The sequence below is a fragment of the Salvelinus alpinus genome, chromosome 11 (assembly GCF_045679555.1).
Source record: "Salvelinus alpinus chromosome 11, SLU_Salpinus.1, whole genome shotgun sequence".
Classification (NCBI taxonomy): Eukaryota; Metazoa; Chordata; class Actinopteri; order Salmoniformes; family Salmonidae; genus Salvelinus; species Salvelinus alpinus.
Window position 1 is genome coordinate 30,541,840 of NC_092096.1, and position 22,062 is coordinate 30,563,901.

Here is a 22,062-nt window from a genome sequence, read left to right on the forward strand (position 1 = left end):
TGCAGTCAAAACATAATTGAATTCATATGGATTTACCCTATGTACACCATAAGAAACAAAAACAAAAAGTACAGTATGGTTTATATTTTTTACAATGTGTGACAGTAAAGACAAATAGTTCAGCTTTTCATATAAATTCAGCTGTGCAATTTGACTAATGCCACTTTTAATACCACTACTGCCACTATTGACCATCTTAACTGATATTCCTGGTTTACTATCTCAACCACGATGCCCCCATGAGCTGCAGTAAAGTGTACCACGCAAGCTGTAAACTGAAAGAGCTGCCTGAGTCCATGCCAAATTCAGCACCACGGACAGCGACACCACACTCAGGACAGTGTACCAGTCAAACTGAAAGAGCTGCCTGAATCCATGTCAGATTCAGGACCATGGACAGTGACACCACACTCAGCCTGTTTGGTGACTCCAGACTCTCTCTCCTACATTACCAGCGGTGGAGACGGGAAGTGCCCTGAGGCACTGGTCCAGAGCCAGCTTTGTTTATCAAGCTAATGAAGCCTGTGGATAGGCCATGGAAAACAAAGGCAGGTCCTGGATCAGATCTTGTGAGTAAGTTGACATCACTGCATGCCACTACTGTTCGAACACCACTGTTGCATGAACACCAGACCTTGGTTCAAATTCATGTGTATTTGTTTATTTAAATACACACAACTCAGTGCAATGTGAAATCATAAAGAAATACCTTTAATGTCCCTTTACGGTCTGTGGGAAACGCTGCAGCCATACTTTATGAGCATAATAGGCTTCTTTAATGATCTCTCACTACTAGTAATTGAATGCCCATAAAACACAAAGCAGCCGGACTGTGTTAAAACATTTATAACTTGCTCTGTGAGAATGCTTGTTTTACAAAGCAGAATTATACTTGGTTCATCAACCTCTCCTAAACTACTTTAATATTTGATAAGCTGGAACATTGTGTTACTGTTACTGCTCACTATAGCCCCCATAGAGTTCAGGTAAGTGATGACCCGTGTGTGGCTGCAATGTAGCTACGTAAGAGAGTGGCTTTCTTTGCATTTTCGAAGCTAGTCTGTTTGAGCGATTGTTGAAGCCTGCTTTTTACTTCTTTTTGTGAAGTGTTTTGGATTGCTCTGGATATTATATGATTTAATTGTATAGATGGAACTCAAAGAAATAAAATGGTACCTGATACCCTGTAAAGAAAATACTGTTAGATGCTCGCTTGACAGCTCTATGGATTCATCAAGTTGACTGTCAGCAAAGAAAAGTCAAAGTAGCTTAAAACAGAGAATATAAAGATATATACAAGAGGTAAGGCCAGTCCAGGGGAGTTTGCATTCGTAGCTACATTTGTTTCCTATTTGGCATTATAGATGTTTCTAGCCATCGGTAAACAGGCCCTGTTATAAATTCAGACACTCATTTTGGTTTGTATATTTTCAATCACAAGATTGCTCAACAAACTTCAGAGGGAAAATAGATTTTCAAGTGCAAGATTAAGTGTGGCCTTGTCTCTGGGTGACATTTTCAAATGAATAAACTTGACATTGCATTCAGTTTTATTGCAACCATACATTCACTATTTGAGAAAAGGGGACCAGGAAACTATTGATATTTATCTGTGGCCATATTGTAGTAGAAGGACACCTTGTTAGGTGATTTTATATTCTGTTAGGGGGCTTCATTCATAACACATTAATAAGCATAACAAATCAATTCATAGCTAATTAATACATATTTAAAGACTACTAATGTACACAGATTGCAGTATAGTCTTGGTATGCTCTAGTAATATGGTTTTCAGTTAATCTTATGATCAAATGAAACTGCTATTTTGAAAGACACAATCGACCTACTGCAGGCTACTGGTCCCACATTCTTTCCAGATGCCAGTCAGTGTTTTCCCGCGCCATAGAGCAGAAAGATAGAGGCATTCAAGAGGGTAATGCTGCTCGAGAGCACTGTAGGCCTATAGTGCATGCTTTAGACATCCTTATAAGGTAACCTAAGGCTATTCACCAATTGCTAAATACAACCCTGTGTGTTTAATCAGATGAGGTAAAGTCTGGAAGAATCTCAAATCATAGACTCACAGTCACAGTTTGCATGACAATGTTTGTAACATCCATGAAGGTAAGACATTTTTGGAACCCCTCGTTTTTTTAGGAGAGCAGATGAAAAGTGGAATTTGCGTCTGCGCATAATTTCCTTCCTCATCTTACATTACCATGTCTGTCCGGTCTAACATCTGTCAGTTGCAGACTGGCACATCTACCTGTAGGAAGGACCTCAGGGGTGTCTTAAAAAATTAAAAACTTTTACTGCGTGCCCAATAAATGCTCCACAGAACCTAATATCTCGGGCAAAATGTTGTAGGTTTAAAGAGCAACAACTAAAGATATGGTCAACGTTGCAGTCGTCTGGGGAGATGTAAACATAATTGGAAGCACAGGCTCGATTACTACACAATTTATTCCGAGCCTGGCAGAAACCATCTCTGTGAAAGGTGAGAACGCAGCAGGGAAGTGGAGGGAATATTTATTTTGTGAATGCATCGATCCGATTGTAAAACTGTGATGTGTGTTTTCAATAGGCTAACTGGACTAATAAAAATACATTTTAAATTACATAACATTAGGTTGTGACAATATGATGACTGTATTTTTAAAAGGGATATTTATATATGTGATGTTAACACAATATGGATTCCATATCATACGGTCATGTTGCAAATTCATGACACTTCCAAATGTAATTTAGCATCAGAATGCACAGCATTAGGCTGCCCATTACGCATTAGGCTATTATACTTTTAAATACAACTTGTGCATCATTTTTCATCCAAGAAAAAATATATAATTGATACACAAATTCCATGTATCGTGACCATATTCTGGTGAGCAGAGAATTGAACAACTGCAACTTTAAGATACAGCACACCTCCCCTCCGCCAGCTGAAACAATGGTCTTTACCGACTTTTCTCCTCGCATCAGGAATTTGTAACATGCCATATTTTTACCAATGGGTATATCTGGAGAACCAAATGTCACCACGGAACAGGGCAATTTCAAGTTTTTGAAAATGCCAGCGGTTTATGCCTCCGCACATTTCATCGGAGCTTTCCTGTCGCTGCGTTTTGCCATTGGAGCTTCATCCTAGGACTGGATTGGCCGCTAATGGTCCCAGCTGTGCGATTTCGTTAGCTCGCGGAGACCGCAGTTGTCATTGATCCATTGAAGGAGCTTACATACAGTAACGTTAGCCTAAAGGAAAAAAACGTAAGTATGGAAAGTGTTTTTGGCGAATAGAATGTCATTGATTGTTTTACCATTTGCCTGTCGAGATTATGATTGCACCCCGCGACCTGCTGTTTTGCACAGAGAGCGCGCCCAAGGTGATTTAGAAATAGGCAACCTCTCACCCTCAACTTCCTTAATGATGTGTAAGATGCTGGATGGAGTAGCCTACTAAATATAAACGGACGTGCCCATAGCCTACATTTTGCGTTAGTATGTAACCAATGCCTATAGTATAGTGGAGAGCTACAGAAAATCCGGACACTGTTAGAGTGTAGCGAAAGAGATAGTTAAAGGGGGTGGGATGGAGAGGCATGCATGATGTAATGCACTTAAAAATGGTCAAGGATTCTCCCCAATTATCATTAAAGAGCATGGAAAACAATGTTACTGTGCAAAGATGAGATTAGCTCACTATTCCGGTGCCTTTCAATGTGCTTCTGAGGAATAGAACACTGTCATGAGTAGAATATGTGCCCCTCCTCTACATTAGCAGTGAATACTATTCACATCTGAGGAATGAGTGAAGATTGAGCATTCAGGCTCATTCTGCTACACACTATATACACACACACACACACACACACACACACACACACACACACACACACACACACACACACACACACACACACACACACACACACACACAGATGGATGGATGAATACCTAATGAAATCACATATATGCCCTTGACTCAGTAATTATAACACATTAACATCTCATTCAATTATGCAAGTTATATCTTTATGCTCTTTGTCACTGCGATGTTAATGTAGAAAATGACAGATGAAACCACATGTACAAGCCATACCATTATTACATATGCTCTGCTCATGTTCTCTGATGCTCCTTTGGGTGCACGTCCTGCTGGATCCATGTGCACGTCTAACGTAGACCAGTGATATAGTAAAATAATCATTTCACCTTAATGAGTATACAACTGAGTTGATTTTCCTCTGATGTACCTCCTTCATGCAAATATACTGTGCTTAATATGTCTGGTGAGAGAACAGCGCTTATTGCTACATGGGATCATGCAGAGGGCTACCTGTAGTAGCAGGCAGAGAAAAAGAGCGGCCTTTATGTCTATAAAATTATCATTTCATTACATTTTTTATGGCCCAATTTACATGATTGCCAGACGCCAAAGTAAAGGTAGCATAAAATGCTTTGCCATTGAAACGATGTCAGACTGACCCTGGCGACCGGCTGCAAATCAGATCTGGCCTTCATTGTCTTTTTGGCCCAGTTCTATCTGTGTTCTTATTCATCTCCATCGATTGATTGTTTGCATGACCTTGCTGTAGGGGGTTGGGGTATAGGTGAGGCCGTACTTAGGCAACGCTGGTTTACATACACACACATACACACATATACACACACATACACATACATACACACGTAAACCCTCCTCTGCCCACTCCCTCCTGCTCCTTAATGACAGCGTGCTGGATGAAACTCGACACTCAACCCCCCTTCTCATCCCCGCCCCAGTCGGCAGCCCATTCACTAGTTGTGAGAGTCAGTGGGGCGGGGGAGACGTGAGGCTTTACTCAATGAATCAGCCACTCACAGGTCCTTTGCCCTACATTTGTATCTACATTGGGTTATATTACACCCACAATGTAGTGAGCTCAGTGGCATGGTCTGATGAAATTGATTTCATGTCAGAAAACCAGGCACTCCTTGCCTTGTGAATTTCTGACTCATTAAATATATGGAGAGGTCCTAGACTTGAGGTGGCCTGAGCATTGTTTAAATGTGAGGGATCTTCCATCATCAACCATGCTAATGTTCTGTGAACCTGCTTCTCAAGAGACTAGGGTTCTGTTGCAGTGATTGCATTGGAAGGGGTTGAATAGCTGTCTTTTTGGCAGCCAACAGCATTGTTGTCTGAAGTGTATTTGCGGGTATAGGCTGTCATATGAATGGGAATTCTCTATCTTCTCCCATTCACAAAACTGCTGTGTCATCTGTTTCCCCCTGTCCAAGTGCTACGGGTGCCAAAGTGAGAATGAGTGAGTGTAACTTAATAGTTTTCCGATACACTTAAGATCACCAAAGCATTCCACTGCTGCGCATTGGGCCTAGGCGCATGCCAAGAAATCAAACATGGACATTATTTAAAAGTAGATTTGCCTTTAGTCAGCACCAATGTACCCTCTAAGCTGCGCATACTTCCTCCAGGACTGCTGCGCAGAAGAAATGCCTGACCGTGGAGAGACACAATAGATTGAACTTCACTGAGTTTGCCCTACATACATCAACGTTTTTTCCGTGGTCAAATCAACATTATAAACTGTGTGGTTCGAGCCCTGAATGCTGATTGGCTGACAGCCCTGGTATATCAGACCGTATAGCACGGGTATGACAAAACATTTCGTTTTACGGCTCTAATTACCTTGGTAGCCAGTTTATAATAGAAATAAGGCACCTCGGGTGGTTGTGATATATGGTCAATATACCACAGCTTAGGACTGTGTCCAGGGACTCTGTGTTGCGTCGTACATAAGAACAGCCCTTAGCCGTGGTATATTGGCCATATACCACACCTCCTCGGGCCTAAACAAATCTAACTTTGCAAGATTGAGTCTGTGATTGTGCTGTAGGCAGAGCCAGGGTGCAACAGAGTATAATTCTATTGGCCGGGTAGCCCACCAGTTGTCTTTCAATCACCTGCGAGTGAAAGCGCTTTCAGATCAACGCGCAGAGCGGCGCGTGTGCACATTTGTTGATATTCTTTGCTAGTTAGCGAGTTATTAGCCCAGTTATAGATAAGTATAGGTCAGCAATGGTGAGTTTCTGCTTCCTACATGAGCACAAAACGTGTAGGCTACATTTCAAGCTGTCTTTGAAAAGCCAGTCAGGTAAAAAGCTTATGTCTTAATTAAAGGCAGGTAGCCTAGTGGTTAGAGCATTGCGCCAGTAACTGAAAGGTGGATAGATCGAATCCCCGAGCTGACAAGGTAAAAATCTGTCGTTCTGCCCCTGAACAAGGCAGTTAACCCACTGTTCCTAGGCCGTCATTGTAAATAAAGGCCAAGTTCTTAACTGGCTTGCCTAGTTAAATAAAGGTTAAATAAAAAACTAAATAAAGGGGCAGTGTTGTATTTTGACACAGGCTTGAATATGTAAATAAGCCAATAGGCAGAGGGGAAGCCTACATTATCTAATTATCTGTATGGTAATAATAATACATTTTATTTTGTAAAGTGGTTTCTTACATCATACAACACAATGCAATTTACAGGCCCATGGTAAGTAAAACAAATATGAATTAATTTCAAGACCTTAATGTAAAAACGTTTTTAAAAGTCCCATGCAATGTAGGCCTGCATTGAACACCACATATAGGCTACTGTAGGCTATATCTGTCACGTTCGTCATAAGGAATTGACCAAGGCGCAGCGTGCGTAGAGTTCCACATATTTTAATAAATAGAAACTCACCAAACAAAACAAACAAGCACAAACGAAACGTGACGTTCTGGACTACTCACAGGCAGCTACACAAACACAAGATCCCATAAAGCACAAAGGGGAAATGGCTGCCTAAATATGATCCCCAATCAGAGACAACGATAAACAGCTGCCTCTGATTGGGAACCATAACAGGCCAACATCGACATATAAACGCCTAGATGACCCACCCTAAATCACACCCCGACCTAACCAACATGGAGAATAAAAGCTCTCTATGGTCAGGGCGTGACAGTACCCCCCCCCCCCCCAAAGGTGCGGACTCCGGCCGCAAAACCTGACTCAATAGGGGAGGGTCCGGGTGGGCATCTACCGTCAGGGGCGGCTCCGGTGCGGGGCGAAGTACCCACTCCGCTCGTGGACACGTCATCGGAGGAATCGGACCGTGGCTCGTCGCCGGAAGAACCGGACCGTGGGTCGTCGCCAGAGGAATCGGACCGTGGCTCGTCGCCGGAAGAACCGGACCGTGGGTCGTCGCCAGAGGAATCGGACCGTGGCTCGTCGCCGGAAGAACCGGACCGTGGGTCGTCGCCAGAGGAATCGGACCGTGGGTCGTCGCCAGAGGAACCGGACCGTGGGTCGTCGCCAGAGGAACCGGACCGTGAATCATCGCCGGATGCTCCGGACCGTAGATCGTCGCCGGGGACTCCGGACTGGGAACCCTCGCAGGAGGCTCCGGACTGGGAACCCACCCTAAATCGCCTAGATGCCTAGATGACCCACCCTAAACCACACCCCGACCTAACCAACATGGAGAATAAAAGCTCTCTCTGGTCAGGACGTGACAATATCATAGAAATCAAAAGCTATTTCCATGTGAAAATGTTACTGGATTTGCTCCATTAGTTTTGTTGGTAGACCTACATTATGCTCAAATAGCCACAATAGCCTATTGGCTAATGTCTAAAACTGTAAGGGTACAGCCTCAGTGTTCACTGTAAACGCGCTCTGAAAGTTGCACAAATTCTCACAACGTTGGAGTTTCCGTTCAGAATACCTCAAATTTGCTCAGTGGCCTAAACAATTGGAGGGAACATTTGTACACAATGCCACATAAAATACATAAAACATACTATACAGAGGAAAGGTACAAGCTCATCAAATACACAATGACCTTTCTGATGCATTTCAGTCACTTCATCCCAGACTTCCTTCACATTGAAATACTGTGAAAAGTACTGTCAGACTGATTTGTAATAGACTGTCATAGCCTCAGTTAAAAAAGAAAACATTGGCCTTTGATTACAGTACATCACTTCTTCTACATGGTGAGGTCACAAATGTTTTGATATCAAAATGCGGTCGCATCAACATGGGAACCCCTGGTGGAGTGCACGTTGTGCTGATGTAAGTCTTGGCGTTGTTCCTCACACAACAGGTCTCCACCTCCTTGTCATTCACATGGCGAAGAATGGAAACAATTGATCTTGACTCGGCTAATATTTCACACCTTAGAAATGTGTGGCAGTTTACTAGGTGTCTAGTTGAATGTGACTCATCAACATGTGGTTTCTTAGCATGCCCTCTATACCGTAGGTACAGAGGACTGTTTGATACATAGGAAATGACCGACATAGTCAAATTATTGACATATTTAAAAAAACGTGATATGTCATAACCTGTTAATAAGATGTATGTCGTTTTTGATGAGTGTCAGAACCAAATCGTTCAAATTAGAGCATTCTAATATTACTGATAATAAGGTCACAGTGTGTCTCTGATGTGATTACACCCTGATGTGTACGCTTCGTTTGATTTCTTCCATCCCTCTCTATACATCTTTCCATGTTCCTGGATGTTGAGAACAGTGCTGAATAGCCACGCTTGGCTGTATCACTCTGGACCAGGCCCATGTGTTGCTGTTGTGGACCTCCTTATCTAATATCTACACACTGAATTGTTCCCATTAATTAGATTAGGTCAAGACATTCAGGAAGTTAGAGGGAACTTGCGGATTTGTGGAGTGGTTAGTGCAGGACCATTGGGTCTAACATTTGTAAGTGCCTTGGTCCCAGTTCCAATGTGGATGTTTAGCCACCTGCTGTGCTGTAATATTTCTCATGACTTTTCGTTTGTGAAGATTTTGTATGTGCTTTCTGACCTCCATAGTCAGTAAATATTCAATGAAATATCTAAGATAATTCCTCAAAGATACATGATGGCAATTAATATACAGTACAGTGATACTCCCAATGAAGGTTCCAATCTTACACCTTCATAAAGAAAATGTAGAATCCTACAGTTGTCACCACAAGGGTTCAGGAAGGCTTTGCCTGTATTGAGTGTGAGGCACCCATAGAGATAGATAGAGGTCTCATCTTTATATCTGGAGGCATTATAGCGTCTGTGACAGCATGGGCAGCGCCAAAGAGGCTACAACCCATAGGAATCCCCACCCAGTTGGCTACTTTGACCTCTTTAAAATGGTGGAAGCCCTCAATGGTGCTTCCCATGCTTAAACTGACTTTTGTTCACTTGAGGCCTCTATCATTCTCCATGGATGCACCACAGAAGGTGTCAGTCTGCCCCCTATAAACCACTCTAGAGGGATGCAGTGGGGTTAGATGGAATTGGTAGTGGTGGGGGTTGGATGACTGGGGGGGGGGGGGGGCTCTGCACTGATTGGGAAGGGAACCCAGCCCTCCAATCCCCCTGAATAATTCATTAATTGGCATATGGCACAGGGAGCAAGACCCATTGATCCTGCCAGTGCACGTTCCTCCCACCTCCCCGCCGCCTCTGTGGTGCAGAATGTGTTCTATTGAGTGTCTTATCCCCTCTCTCTGATTTGATATCATTCCATTTCATCCTTGTCCTTGCGTTTTAGTGGTTTTATGGGGTAGTTAGAATTGGGCGCTGATGCGGTCGCGCTGGTCTTATTTTCTTTGATATACTTTCTATCGACTTAACCTGCCTCCTTTTCTGTACTGCATTTATAGACTACACATCCATTTGTTCTGGTTTGTCTCGCTATTGCGTGTGGTTATTCTGACATAAAGGTCAAAATAAAGGATTGAATTGGCTATAGAGTTGTTTTATTGACGACATATTGATAACAGCCTAATAACTGGCCCATGATAGTGTAATATACAGATATGGTCAGACTAGGTTGTAGGCCTCTGTGAGAGGTATCTGTATCACTATGCTACACACAACAGTACACACATTTGTCTGTTTCATGTGACTATACCCCTTAGACGGTGACATGAAAGCTAATGAGCTGTTAGCTCTGTCCTGGGTGTATCTTAAACCAACTGCATCACGTTCACACTACAGTGCATGGCAATAAGAAGCAGTCCACTACAAACACTGCCTGAGACACTTAACAATGTTCACTGTGTGTTCTATGTTAGTATAAGAAGCCATGGGGGAGTTCATAAGCCAACACACACTAACTCAAACCTCTCTCCCTGCCCCCCCGCCCGCCTGCCTGCCCCCCTGCCCCCCCGCCCGCCCGCCCACCTGCCTGCCCCCCTGCCCGCCCGCCTGCCTCTCTGCCCCCCTGCCCGCCCGCCCACCTGCCTGCCCCCCTGCCCGCCCCGCCTGCCTCTCTGCCCCCCTGCCCCCCTGCCCGCCCGCCTGCCCCTCTGCTCCCCTGCCCGCCTGCCTCCCTGCCCCCCTGCTCCCCTGCCCGCCTGCCTCCCTGCCCCCCTGCCCGCCCGCCTGCTCCCCTGCCCGCCTGCCCCCCTGCTCCCCCGCCCGCCTGCCCCCCTGCTCCCCCGCCCGCCTGCCCCCCTGCCCCCCTGCCCGCCTGCCTCCCTGCCCCCTGCCCGCCCGCCTGCCCCCCTGCTCCCCTGCCCGCCTGCCTCCCTCCCTGCCCCCCTGCCCGCCTGCCTGCCCCCCTGCTCCCCTGCCCGCCTGCCTCCCTCCCTGCCCCCCTGCCCGCCTGCCTGCCCCCCTGCTCCCCTGCTCCCCTGCCCGCCTGCCTCCCTCCCTGCTCCCCTGCCCGCCTGCCTCCCTCCCTGCCCCCCTGCCCCCCCGCCTGCCTCCCTGCCCACCTGCCTCCCTGCCCCCCTGCTCCCCTGCCCCCCTTCCCGCCCGCCTGCCACTGTACTTGGTAGAATTCACAGCTTATATAAGCGTGCCGCTGCGTAGCGACAATATACAGTGGCACCCTGGCGTTATGGGAGAAAATCGTTTGTCCAAGTAGCCAACCGAAATCTACTTTAACATAGTTGTAGAAATGGGAAAATCCATTGGTGTAATTTTTGTGTTTTCTTTGAGGATGAGATGGGGACCGATCGCCTGTTTCTGTGTTGCTGAGACACTAAGTTGAATGAGCTGTAATCAAGTCTAAATGGTGTCATTAAATTATGAGTTATTATTGTGTGATAACAGTGTGCGACACTCACGATTGCTGCAATTGTTTCTTCTCTTCCTGTTTAAAGACATGAGCCCTATGAGCATCTGTAGTTAGGTCCTCCGCTGTACACAACCTGTGTTTGGAACAGTAGGGTTTTACTATACAGCTAGACCGCATGATCATCACGGACTCCAGCTCTCTAGTCTAGTCTGGTCTCTCAGGTTTAAATGGTAACGGATGGTGTCTGAACGGGAGGCGGTGGGAGGCTGGCTGTGTGCCGGGGCCTGCGCTGAGACCCCAGACTCCTGCTAGGAGAGGCTGCTGGGAGACAGACTTGCCATTATATAGGCTACCCGTCGATGGCGAGGGGACTGACCATGGGTCTGTCTATCGGTCTGTGTTTCTGTGACATCACATTTGTAGTGTCTGTGGTTCACGTCTCTGGTGAAGTGATGGAATGTTGGAGAGGACAGTGTGAATGTGTGTTTAAGATATGTAGGGTTGTTCCATGCGTGTGTTAATGTGGTGAGTAATGGGGATGGTTAAAGAGCTGCGTTGTCATAGGTCAACATCTGCTTCTGTGAAGTTGTGGACACAGCTGACAAGGTACAGACCGGTGGAGGTGGAAAGCAAAGATCAGCCAAAACCTCCTAGGAATGATATAGCTTCAGATGTTCACAATAGTATAGATGTGCTGCATTATGCAACCAGACACAGGCTGGCCCAGGAAATAGTACGAGTGTTAAAACTAGGGCAGAACAAACAGCCAGCCTCCCAAGACGTCGACACAGCCTTGAAACACTGGAGAGATGTGGAGCCATGCTCCTAGTGTCTCTCTCTCACACACACACACACACACACACACACACACACACACACACACACACACACACACACACAATACACAATACACAATACACACACAATACACAATACACAATACACACACAACACACACACGTTATTGCCAAGAGAATCACCCTGCCCTAAGCAGGAGGTCACTGAGGACCAGAGCTCTCTAAGCCGTCTGGCCCCCTACAGTGGAGACCCTCTCCTCTGTCATCCCTCGCGTCATGTCCCTGGTGTCTTTGAGTCTGAGGGAAGGTGACACCAATCAAGGCTTTGTAAACACAGGAAACACAGGGTTCATGCTGCCTCTAGATGAGATGGAGGCTCACGGTGCTGCAGCTCTGAAAGTGTAGGACTACATCATCTCTATTTCTGGTCGAGATCTTTGTATTTTTTATGACTGAAACACAGAATGAATCACCTAATCATCACTTAAAACATCAGTTTTATGTACGGGTTTATGGCTTGATCATTAGACTGTTGTAAGATCCAAGAGGTTTTCCTGTAACAACATCACAATAAAACTCCCTAGCCCTACCTCACATAGAATAACCACTGAGCATCACCCTCTGACCTGGCTAACCTTTGACCCCGTTCCCCCCACCCAGGGCGAAATGATGTGCGAGGTGATGCCCACCATCAGCGAGGACACGGCTCAGCGCGGCTCCCAGAGCAGCGCCTCGGACCCAGACTCCCACTTTGAGCAGCTGATGGTCAACATGCTGGATGAGAGAGACCGCCTGCTGGACACGCTGAGGGAGACCCAGGAGAGCCTGGGGATGTCCCAGCAGCACCTGGAGGACGTTATCTACGACCGGGACTCACTGCAGCGCCAGCTCAGCTCCGCCCTGCCACAGGTAACATACCGTTCCACCTAGGAGCCTCTTCCTTCTTAATGTATGTTAAGCATACAGTAACATGCAGGTCCTTCATGGCTATTGGAGATGACAGTGGTTGTGTGTACAATGCCCAATTCTGGTCCAATTCTATCCTGAGGTAAAACGCATAGAAATTGATAGAACACAACTGTGCACATTTTCTTAGCTCCGCTCTGCCACAAGTATTGTACAGCATAGGAATCAATTCCTTCCATGTGTGTTGAGCACAATGTTCTGGACCATGTGATACAGCTAGGTTACAACTAGGAGTTGGGTGGTCCATCAAGGTTATTCCTTCCACTTCAGAGATGAGAAAGGTTGTATATTCATTGCACATACCATACAGTATGGTCCAAGTTCTATATTTAAGCAATAAAGCCAGAGGGGGTGTGGTACATGGCCAATATACCACGGCTAAGGGCTGTTCTTAGGCACGACGCAAAGCGTGCCACAAACCCCGACGTCCCTTATTGCTATTATAAACTGGTTACCAACGTAATTAGAGCAGTACAAATAATATCTCTTGCAATACTCATGTCATTGAAAGTGAGCTGCTACACAATATTAGTTTCAAGGGCGGCAGGTAGCCTAGCTGCTAAGAGCGTTGGGCCAGTAACTGAAAGGTCGCTGGTTCGAATCCCCGAGCTGACTAGGTGAAAAATCTGTCTGTGCCCTTGAGCAAGGCACTTAACCCTAATTGCTCCTGTAAGTCCCTCTGGATAAGAGCGTCTGCTAAAGAAGTGTAATGTAAATGCATTCATCCATAGTCGTTCCATGGCAATAAAAACACAACTTGGAATACAGTGAGGAGCAGTGAAATGGAATGAAATTGCGCTGACATTTTGGATCTAGTGTGTTCATTGGTTGTTCGTTTCCCAGCGACATGGGCAAATAAGGGCTTGCGTAATAATTCCTATTGAAGTAGAGATTATCTCGCTGGCAGAAAGTGTGTCAATAATTGTAGTCACAAGTTCCCCCTGCTTCTCTTGAGGTTTCACTGGAAGAAAAGAGGACTTTGTTCACAGGCGGTGCTGGCCGATACCGACTGTAAATCCACATGGTTTTAGAGACAAACAAAGCACACAGACTGTATTGGCTGTGATTTGATCACATAGGCAAACACTTACTTAAAAGGGGTTGTCGGGTCTTTTAATACCATAATAATGTGTCTGAAATCACATAATACTACCAAAAAGTAGTTTTTTATGATCTGGTCTTGCCTCTGGAACATTTTAAATGTATTTTCTTAGAATTGATATAACCTAGATATGAACCATTAACCTTTATAGGTGACCCGGTCATAGGGTTACATGCCAGGTCATAGGGTTACAGACCAGGTCATAGGGTTACAGACCCGGTCATAGGGTTACAGATCCGGTCATAGGGTTACAGACCCGGTCATAGGGTTACACAGTATATGTATGTTCAGTATATCACCTGTGAGTCTGTGGCTTCTATGTTCCATCTTTAGCCTCAGTGACTGTACAGTCGTAGCCAAAAGCTTTGAGAATGAGCCAAATATTAATTTTCACAAAGTCTGCTGCCTCAGTTTGTATGATGGCAATTTGCATTACTCCAGAATGTTATGAAAAGTGACCAGATGAATTGCAATTAATTGCAAAGTCCCTCTTTGCCATGCAAATGAACTGAACCCCCAAAAACATTTCCACTGCATTTCAGCCCTGCCACAAAAGGACCAGCTGACATCATGTCAGTGATTCTCTCATTAACACAGGTGTGAGTGTTGACGAGGACAAGGCTGGAGATCACTCTGTCATGCTGATTGAGTTTGAATAACAGACTGTAAGCTTTAAAAGGAGGGTGGTGCTTGGAATCATTGTTCTTCCTCTGTCATCAGTGGTTACCTGCAAGGAAACACGTGCCCTCATCATTGATTTGCACAAAAAGGGCTTCACAGGCAAGGATATTGCTGCCAGTAAGATTGCACTTAAATCAACCATTTATCGGATCATCAAGAACTTCAAGGAGAGCGATTCAATTGTTGTGAAGAAGGCTTCAGGGTGCCCAAGAAAGTCCAGCAAGCGCCAGGACCATCTCCTAAAGCTCTGTACTGGGCACCCCCAGTACAGAGCTTGCTCAGGAATGGCAGCAGGCAGGTGTGAGTGCATCTGCACGCACAGTGAGGCAAAGACTTTTGGAGGATGGCCTGATGTCAAGAAGGGCAGCAAAGAAGCCACTTCTCTCCAGGAAAAACATCAGGGACAGACTGATATTCTGCAAAAGGTACAGGGATTGGACTGCTGAGGACTGGGGTAAAGTCATTTTCTCTGATGAATCCCCTTTCCGATTGTTTGGGCTATCCGGAAAAAAGCTTGTCCAGAGAAGACAAGGTGAGCGCTACCATCAGTCCTGTGTCATGCCAACAGTAAAGCATCCTGAGACCATTCATGTGTGGGGTTGCTTCTCAGCCAAGGGAGTGGGCTCACTCACAATTTTGCCTAAGAACACAGCCATGAATAAAGAATGGTACCAACACATCCTCCGAGAGCAACTTCTCCCAACCATCCAGGAACAGTTTGGTGACGAACAATGCCTTTTCCAGCATGATGGAGCACCTTGCCATAAGGCAAAAGTGATAACTAAGTGGCTCGGGGAACAAAACATCGATATTTTGGGTCCATGGCCAGGAAACTCCCCAGACCTTAATCGCATTGAGAACTTGTGGTCAAGCCTCAAGAGGCGGGCGGACAAACAAAAACCCATAGATTCTGACAAACTCCAAGCATTGATTATGCAAGAATGGGCTGCCATCAGTCAGGATGTGGCCCAGAAGATAATTGACAGCATGCCAGTGCGGATTACAGAGGTCTTGAAAAAGAAGGGTCAACACTGCAAATATTGACTCTTTGCATCAACTTCATGTAATTGTCAATAAAAGCCTTTGACACATAAAATGCTTGTAATTATACTTCAGTATTCCATAGTAACATCTGACAAAAATATCTAAAGACACTGAGGCAGCAGACTTTGTGAAAATTAATATTTGTGTCATTCTCAAAACTTTTGGCCACGACTGTATGTGTTGTGATTTATTCATTCATGTGACTGTGTTTGAAATCAGGGTTATTTGGATTCTTGCTCCAACTGTATATTTTGCCTCTCACCCTCTTCAGCTGCTATTATAACACCGGCACACCGTACAGTAGAGAGGCTGGCTGGGGGAAGTGAAAGAGAGTGATACTGGACCAAAACACGCAGTTCCTTGTGAAAGACTGAGGGTTTGTAGTGCTGTTTGGAAACACCGTTCAGTTGTCAGTATGCGTTGCCCTGATTGATGAGAAGAAAATTCAGGTAAATATTCAAATAGCCACAGCGCTACACAGGACATGTTTTTAGAGCTACAAACTCTACTTTAAATCCAACTCGGTGCTTACATCTGCAGCAGTGGTGGTAGTATCTTTCCCGTCATGTCTATCAATTTATGCCGCTTCATTCCCGGATGAAAACGTCTGGGGACGGAAAATGAAATGGCGACAAAATGAAATAGCGCTGCCATTATCCCACGTTTTCTGACAGACGTTTCCTCTGCTAGTAAAACACAGATACAACTCAGATAATGATGTACGGCTTGTCACTGTCTAATGACAGCGATTGTGATGTACTATTCTGTGGCACTCCTAGGCACCATTTTAAATGAGATGTCACCAGGCAATCTGGATCCCTCCCCTGATGTTACCCCCATGCACAAATGCTTCCATTAATTTATGTGGTGGCAACATTTTTATAAGCCTGTACGATATCAACATCACACTAATGCTTCATGAGGCAGTTCGTTGGACCTCTGTAATTGTGGGGAGGTTCTTATCTAGGAGAAAGGTTGGCTCCTGTCTCCCATTTTAATGGCTGACTGATAAAGACTCCGTGTACAGAGAGAGAGAGCCTGTTGGACAAGGAACGGGATAACGGATTTTTATAAAACAGTGTACAAAACATTAAGAACACCTGCTTTTTCCATGACAGAATGACCAGGTGAATCTAGGTGAAAGCTAGGATCCCTTATTAATGTCACCTGTTAAATCCACTTTAATCAGTGTAGATGAAGGGGAGGAGACAGGTTAAAGGATTTTTAAGCCTCGAGACAATTGAGACATGGATTGTGTAAGTGTGCCATTCACTGGGTAAATGGGCAAGACAAAAGATTTAAGTGCTTTTGAACGGGGTATGGTAGTTGGTGCCAGGCACACCGGTTTGTGTCAAGAACTGCAACACTACTGGGTTTTTCACGCTCAACAGTTTCCCGTGTGTATCAAGAATGGTACACCATTCAAAGGACATCCAGTCAGCCTGACACAACTGTGGAACGCTTTCGACACCTTGTAGAGTCCATGCCCCAACGAATTGAGGATGTTCTGAGGGCAAAGGGGGTGCAACTCAATATTAGGAATGTGTCCTTAATGTTTTGTCCACTCAGTGTTTATCTGTAGTAGACTGTCATATGTTGCTTCATTTTGACAGTGCTTGGTTATGTTTGTAGTATCTTTCAAAGCACTTTGAACCATTGTTTTTTTCAGTACTACAAGGCAGTGCAGGGAATTAAGTAAGCTGGTAGACATCATTATTTAGGGTACATCTTAAAGAGGCCGAGAGATAGCTGCCGGGTGAGTCAGTTTGTGTGTGTGCAGGAGCGTAGAGAGGGTGGTGAGATGGGGAGAGATGCAGAGACTTTCTTCAGAAATGGAAGTGGCCTCATTCTTGTGGTGGAGCCACACCGGTATCTCTCTCTCTACTAACAGAGAGGTCTGTAGCAGCAGGCTTCAGTTAGGCCCCTCCCAACCCTCCTCCCTATAGTCCCACTTTCCCTCTCTCCCCCCTTCCTTCTCTCTCTCTCTCTCTCTCTCTCTCTCTCTCTCTCTCTCTCTCTCTCTCTCTCTCTCTCTCTCTCTCTCTCTCTCTCTCTCTCTCTCTCTCTCTCTCTCTCTCTCTCTCTCTCTCTCCTCTCTCTCTCTCCTCTCTCTCTCTCCATTTCTCTGTCAGGGTCACGGCTCCTCTGTTCCTTGTCACGTCACGTCTGGGTGATCGGAGTGACATCCTCCGTCCCCCTCCACGCCTCGAGGTCATATCCTATCCGCGTTGTGCATAACAATGCAACAACATCCCTCTTTCCATCCATCCCTCCGTCCGTTGTGTTGTGGTCCAGAACAGAGAGGTTGGGGTGGGGTGGCATGGAGCGGTGGTGGGCAGTGGGCAGCCATTAGCTCCCTTTGTGTCGGCAGCTCATGCCCGCTTGGAACCCATGCATGGCAGCGCCGGCTGCCAAGAAGCCACTGACTTTAACGGCATGGTTAAGTCGCCGCTGCCTTTGTAGAGGCAGCACGTGGCGGGCACGCTGACCCGAGACTGTAGTGACTAGTGAGAGAGGGAGAGGGCCTTTGGATGGCCGCTCAGCTGGTAGCACAACAAACCCAGCTGGCAGTGGGCTCAGGTCCTGCTGGAGCCTCTCTCTCTGTGGTGTCTCTGTCTCTGTCATGGCCGTCCAAACAACATGGACTGACTGGCTGCCCAGAGCAGAGACGGCCGTGGTTCTGTGTCCTGCTCTCTCCACACTGTCTGACTTTGACAGCACACCTGCACCTGTAGGAGTCCCGCCTTACTCAGTATGCTAAGGTTGATCGTGCCCATATAGCTTTGGGTCATTGGGGAGTTAGGTTAGACTGGTAAAACAGACTGGAGATATTCCTCTGCTGTGCTCTTTAAAAGCAGTATTTCAATTCCCGATGCAAAAGCACATCTTCTTTTATTCATTCATCCCTGTGATATATTTTTTTACAAACCTCTGCTACAGTGGACCACTGCTCTCTTCAAATCAAATCAAAATCACATTTTATTGGTCACATACACATGGTTAACAGATGTTAATGCGCCTGTAGCGAAATGCTTGTGCTTCTAGTTCCGACAGTGCAGTAATATCTAACAAGTAATCTAACAATTCCCCAACAACTACCTAATACACACAAATCTAAAGGGGTGAATGAGAATATGTACATGTAAGTATATGGATGAGCGATGGCCGAGCAGCATAGGCAAGGTGCAATAGATGGTATAAAATAGAGTATATACGAGTAATGTAAGATCTGTAAACATTATTAATGTGGCATTATTTAAAGTGACTAGTGATCCATTTACTAAAGTGGCCAGTGATTGGTCTCAATGTAGGCAGCAGCCTCTCTGAGTTAGTGATTACTGTTTAACAGTCTGATGGCCTTGAGATAGAAGCTGTTTTTCAGTCTCTCGGTCCCAGCTTTGATGCACCTGTACTGACCTCGCCTTCTGGATGGTAGCGGGGTGAACAGGCAGTGGCTCAGGTGGTTGTTGTCCTTGATGATCTTTTTGGCCTCCCTGTGACATCGGGTGCTGTAGGAGTCATGGAGGGCAGGTAGTTTGCCCCCGGTGATGCGTTGTGCAGACCGCACCACCCTCTAGAGAGCCTTGCGGTTGAGGCCGGTGCAGTTGCTGTACCAGGCTGTGATAAAGCCCGACAGGATGCTCTCGATTGTGCATCTGTAAAAGTTTGTCAGGGTTTTGGGTGTCAAGTCAAATATCTACAGCCTCCTGAGGTTGAAGAGGCGCTGTTGCGCTTTCTTCACCACACTGTCTGTTTGGGTGGACCATTTCAGTTTGTCAGTGATGTGTACGCCGAGGAACTTAACTTTCCACCTTCTCTACTTATGTCCCTTCGATGTGGATAGGGGGGTGCTCCCTCTGCTGTTTCCTGAAGTCCACGATTATTTCCTTTGTTTTGTTGACATTGAGGGAGAGGTTGTTGTTGGTAATCAAGCCTACGACTGTTGTGTCATCTGCAAACTTGATGATTGAGTTGGAGGCGTGCATGGCCACGCAGTCGTGGGTGAACAGGGAGTACAGGAGGGGGCTGAGCACGCACCCTTGTGGGGCCCCAGTGTTGAGGATCAGCGGGGTGGAGATGTTGTTTCCTACCTTCATCACCTCTGAAAGTCCAGGACCCAATTGCACAGGGCGGGGTTGAGGCCCAGGGCCTCTAGCTTGATGATGAGCTTGGATGGTACTATGGTGTTGAATGCTGAGCTGTAGTCAATGAACAGCATTCTTACATAGGTATTCCTTTTGTCCAGATGGGATAGGGCAGTGTAATGGTGATTGCGTCGTCTGTGGACCTTTTGGGGCGGTATGCAAATGGAAGTGGGTCTAGGGTGGCCGGTAAGGTGGAGGTGATATGATCCTTGACTAGTCTCTCAAAGCACGATGACAGAAGTGAGTGCTACGGGGCAGTAGTCATTTAGTTCAGTTATCTTTGACTTCTTGTCTACAGGAACAATGGGAGCCATCTTGAAGCATGTGGGGACAACAGACTAGGATAGGGAGCGATTGAATATGTATGTAAACACACCAGCCAGCTGGTCTGCGCATGCTCTGAGGACGCGGCTAGGGATGCCGTCTGGGCCAGCAGCCTTGCAAGGGTTAACACGTTTAAATGTTTTACTCACGTCAGCCACGGAGAAGGAGAGGGGGGAGGGGGCGCAGTCCTTGTTAGCGGGCCGCGACGGTGGCACTGTATTATCCTCAAAGCGGGCAAAGAAGGTGTTTAGTTTGTCTGGAAGCGTGACGTCGGTGTCCGTGACGTGGCTGGTTTTCTTTTTGTACTCTGTGATTGTAGATCCTGCCACATACGTCACATACGTCTGTAGACCCTGCCACATACGTCTCGTGTCTGTGCCATTGAATTGCGACTCCACCTTGTCCCTGTACCGGCATCTCGCTTGTTTGATTGCCTTGCGGAGGGAATAACTACACTGTTTATATTCAGCCATATTCCCAGACCTCTTTCCATGGTTAAATGCGGTGGTTCGCATTTTCAGTTTTGTGCAAATGCCGCCATCCAGCCACGGTTTCTGGTTAGGGTAGTTTTCAATAGTCACAGTGGGTACAACATCTCCAATGCACTTCTTTATAAACGCACTCACCGAGTCAACGTATAGGTCGATGTTGTTCTCAGAGGCTGACCGGAACATTCCAGGCCGCGTGATCAAAACAATCTTGAAGCGTGGCTTCCGATTGGTCAGACCAACGTTGAATGGTTCTCCTCACTGGTACATCCTGTTTGAGTTTCTGCCTAAGAATGCATGTATGCATCGCGGAAGTTAGAGTAGCGGTGGTCGAGTGTATTACCCCTGCTCGTAACCCCTGCCCAGCTACAATAAATGCAGCCTCAGCATATATGGTTTCCAGCTTACATAGAGTCCAGTGAAGTTCCTTGAGGGCCGTCTTGGTGTCTGCTTGAGGGGGAATGTACACAGCTGTGACTATAACTTACGAGAATTCTCTTGGAAGGTAATATGGCTGGCATTTGATTGTGAGGAATTCTTGGTTGGGTGAGCAACCAGTTGAAGGAGTCCCCACAACAACACCTTACTTGTGGGTCAGTCAGTGAGTGAGAGAGAGAGAGGGAGGGAGGGAGCGCACACGTGCCCAGACAGCCACAAGGTCTGCAGCGTGGTGTTGGGACCATGTGACCTGCCTGTGTGTACTCTCCCCCTGAAACAGGCTTCCTCCTCTGGTGCACTCAGCTGTGTTACTGTACTGTAGTCAGAGAGCCCCAGGCCCTCTGTGTGTCTCCCTCTCCCTAAGCTGTTTAGTTACCAAAACATGGCCGCCTCGTCTAAAAGCTGCTCCGGCTGTTCATTTCTACTGTTACTGGTCCACTGGGAAACTCAGCTCAGAACAGCTGAAGATGGATATTAAATAACTGATTGGGTCACTACTTGACACCAACCTACGCCCCATAATATCTGTCCCTCTGCCCTCCCTAAATCATGGCATTGAATGGTTCAGCAGGCTTTTAGCCCTCCATAACTGGCTACGAGACTATTGCAGCTCTGTGGGTGTAACATTTATTGACAATTTTGATACTTTCTGGAAACAAAGCTAATTTTATAAGGAGGATGGGATCCACCCAAATAATGTGTGTTCCTGGATCATTTCACAGCATTATAAGGCTGTGTTGAGACAATGACTTATCAATGACCCAAGTCCAGCTAATTTAATCCCTACCATCGTGTCGCTGAGTTGTCATAATGCTTCAGCAAATGTACATTACACCAGGGGCACTGGAAGACACAATGTAAATAACATAATTTATGTCCCTCTTACTGCCTTGAATGCCGCTGCTGATCCTACAGCTATTGTATGCAGTAATCATGTGCCCATGAACCAGTTATACTGTTAGCATGGAGGCGGTGTGCGCTGGCAGGAAGTCCATTGTGTGCAT

General features: G+C 46.1%; 1 protein-coding gene across 10 annotated transcripts in view; it reads left to right on the forward strand.

Annotated features, from left to right (window-relative positions):
• Positions 1 to 2,932: 2,932 nt before the first annotated feature.
• The window catches only part of LOC139533929 (liprin-alpha-2-like), a 213,130-nt gene continuing 194,000 nt past the window's right edge, over positions 2,933 to 22,062 (forward strand). For 6 of the 10 annotated variants that reach the window (XM_071332442.1, XM_071332443.1, XM_071332444.1 and 3 more), the window contains exons 1-2: positions 2,939 to 3,270; positions 12,531 to 12,779. In XM_071332442.1, the coding sequence (XP_071188543.1) occupies positions 12,537 to 12,779 (243 nt within the window). In that variant the 5' untranslated portion in view covers positions 2,939 to 3,270; positions 12,531 to 12,536. Of the gene's footprint in view, positions 3,271 to 12,530; positions 12,780 to 22,062 lie in introns of all 10 variants that reach the window. The other 4 variants (XR_011666886.1, XR_011666887.1, XM_071332449.1 and 1 more) reach the window with 2 other exon arrangements.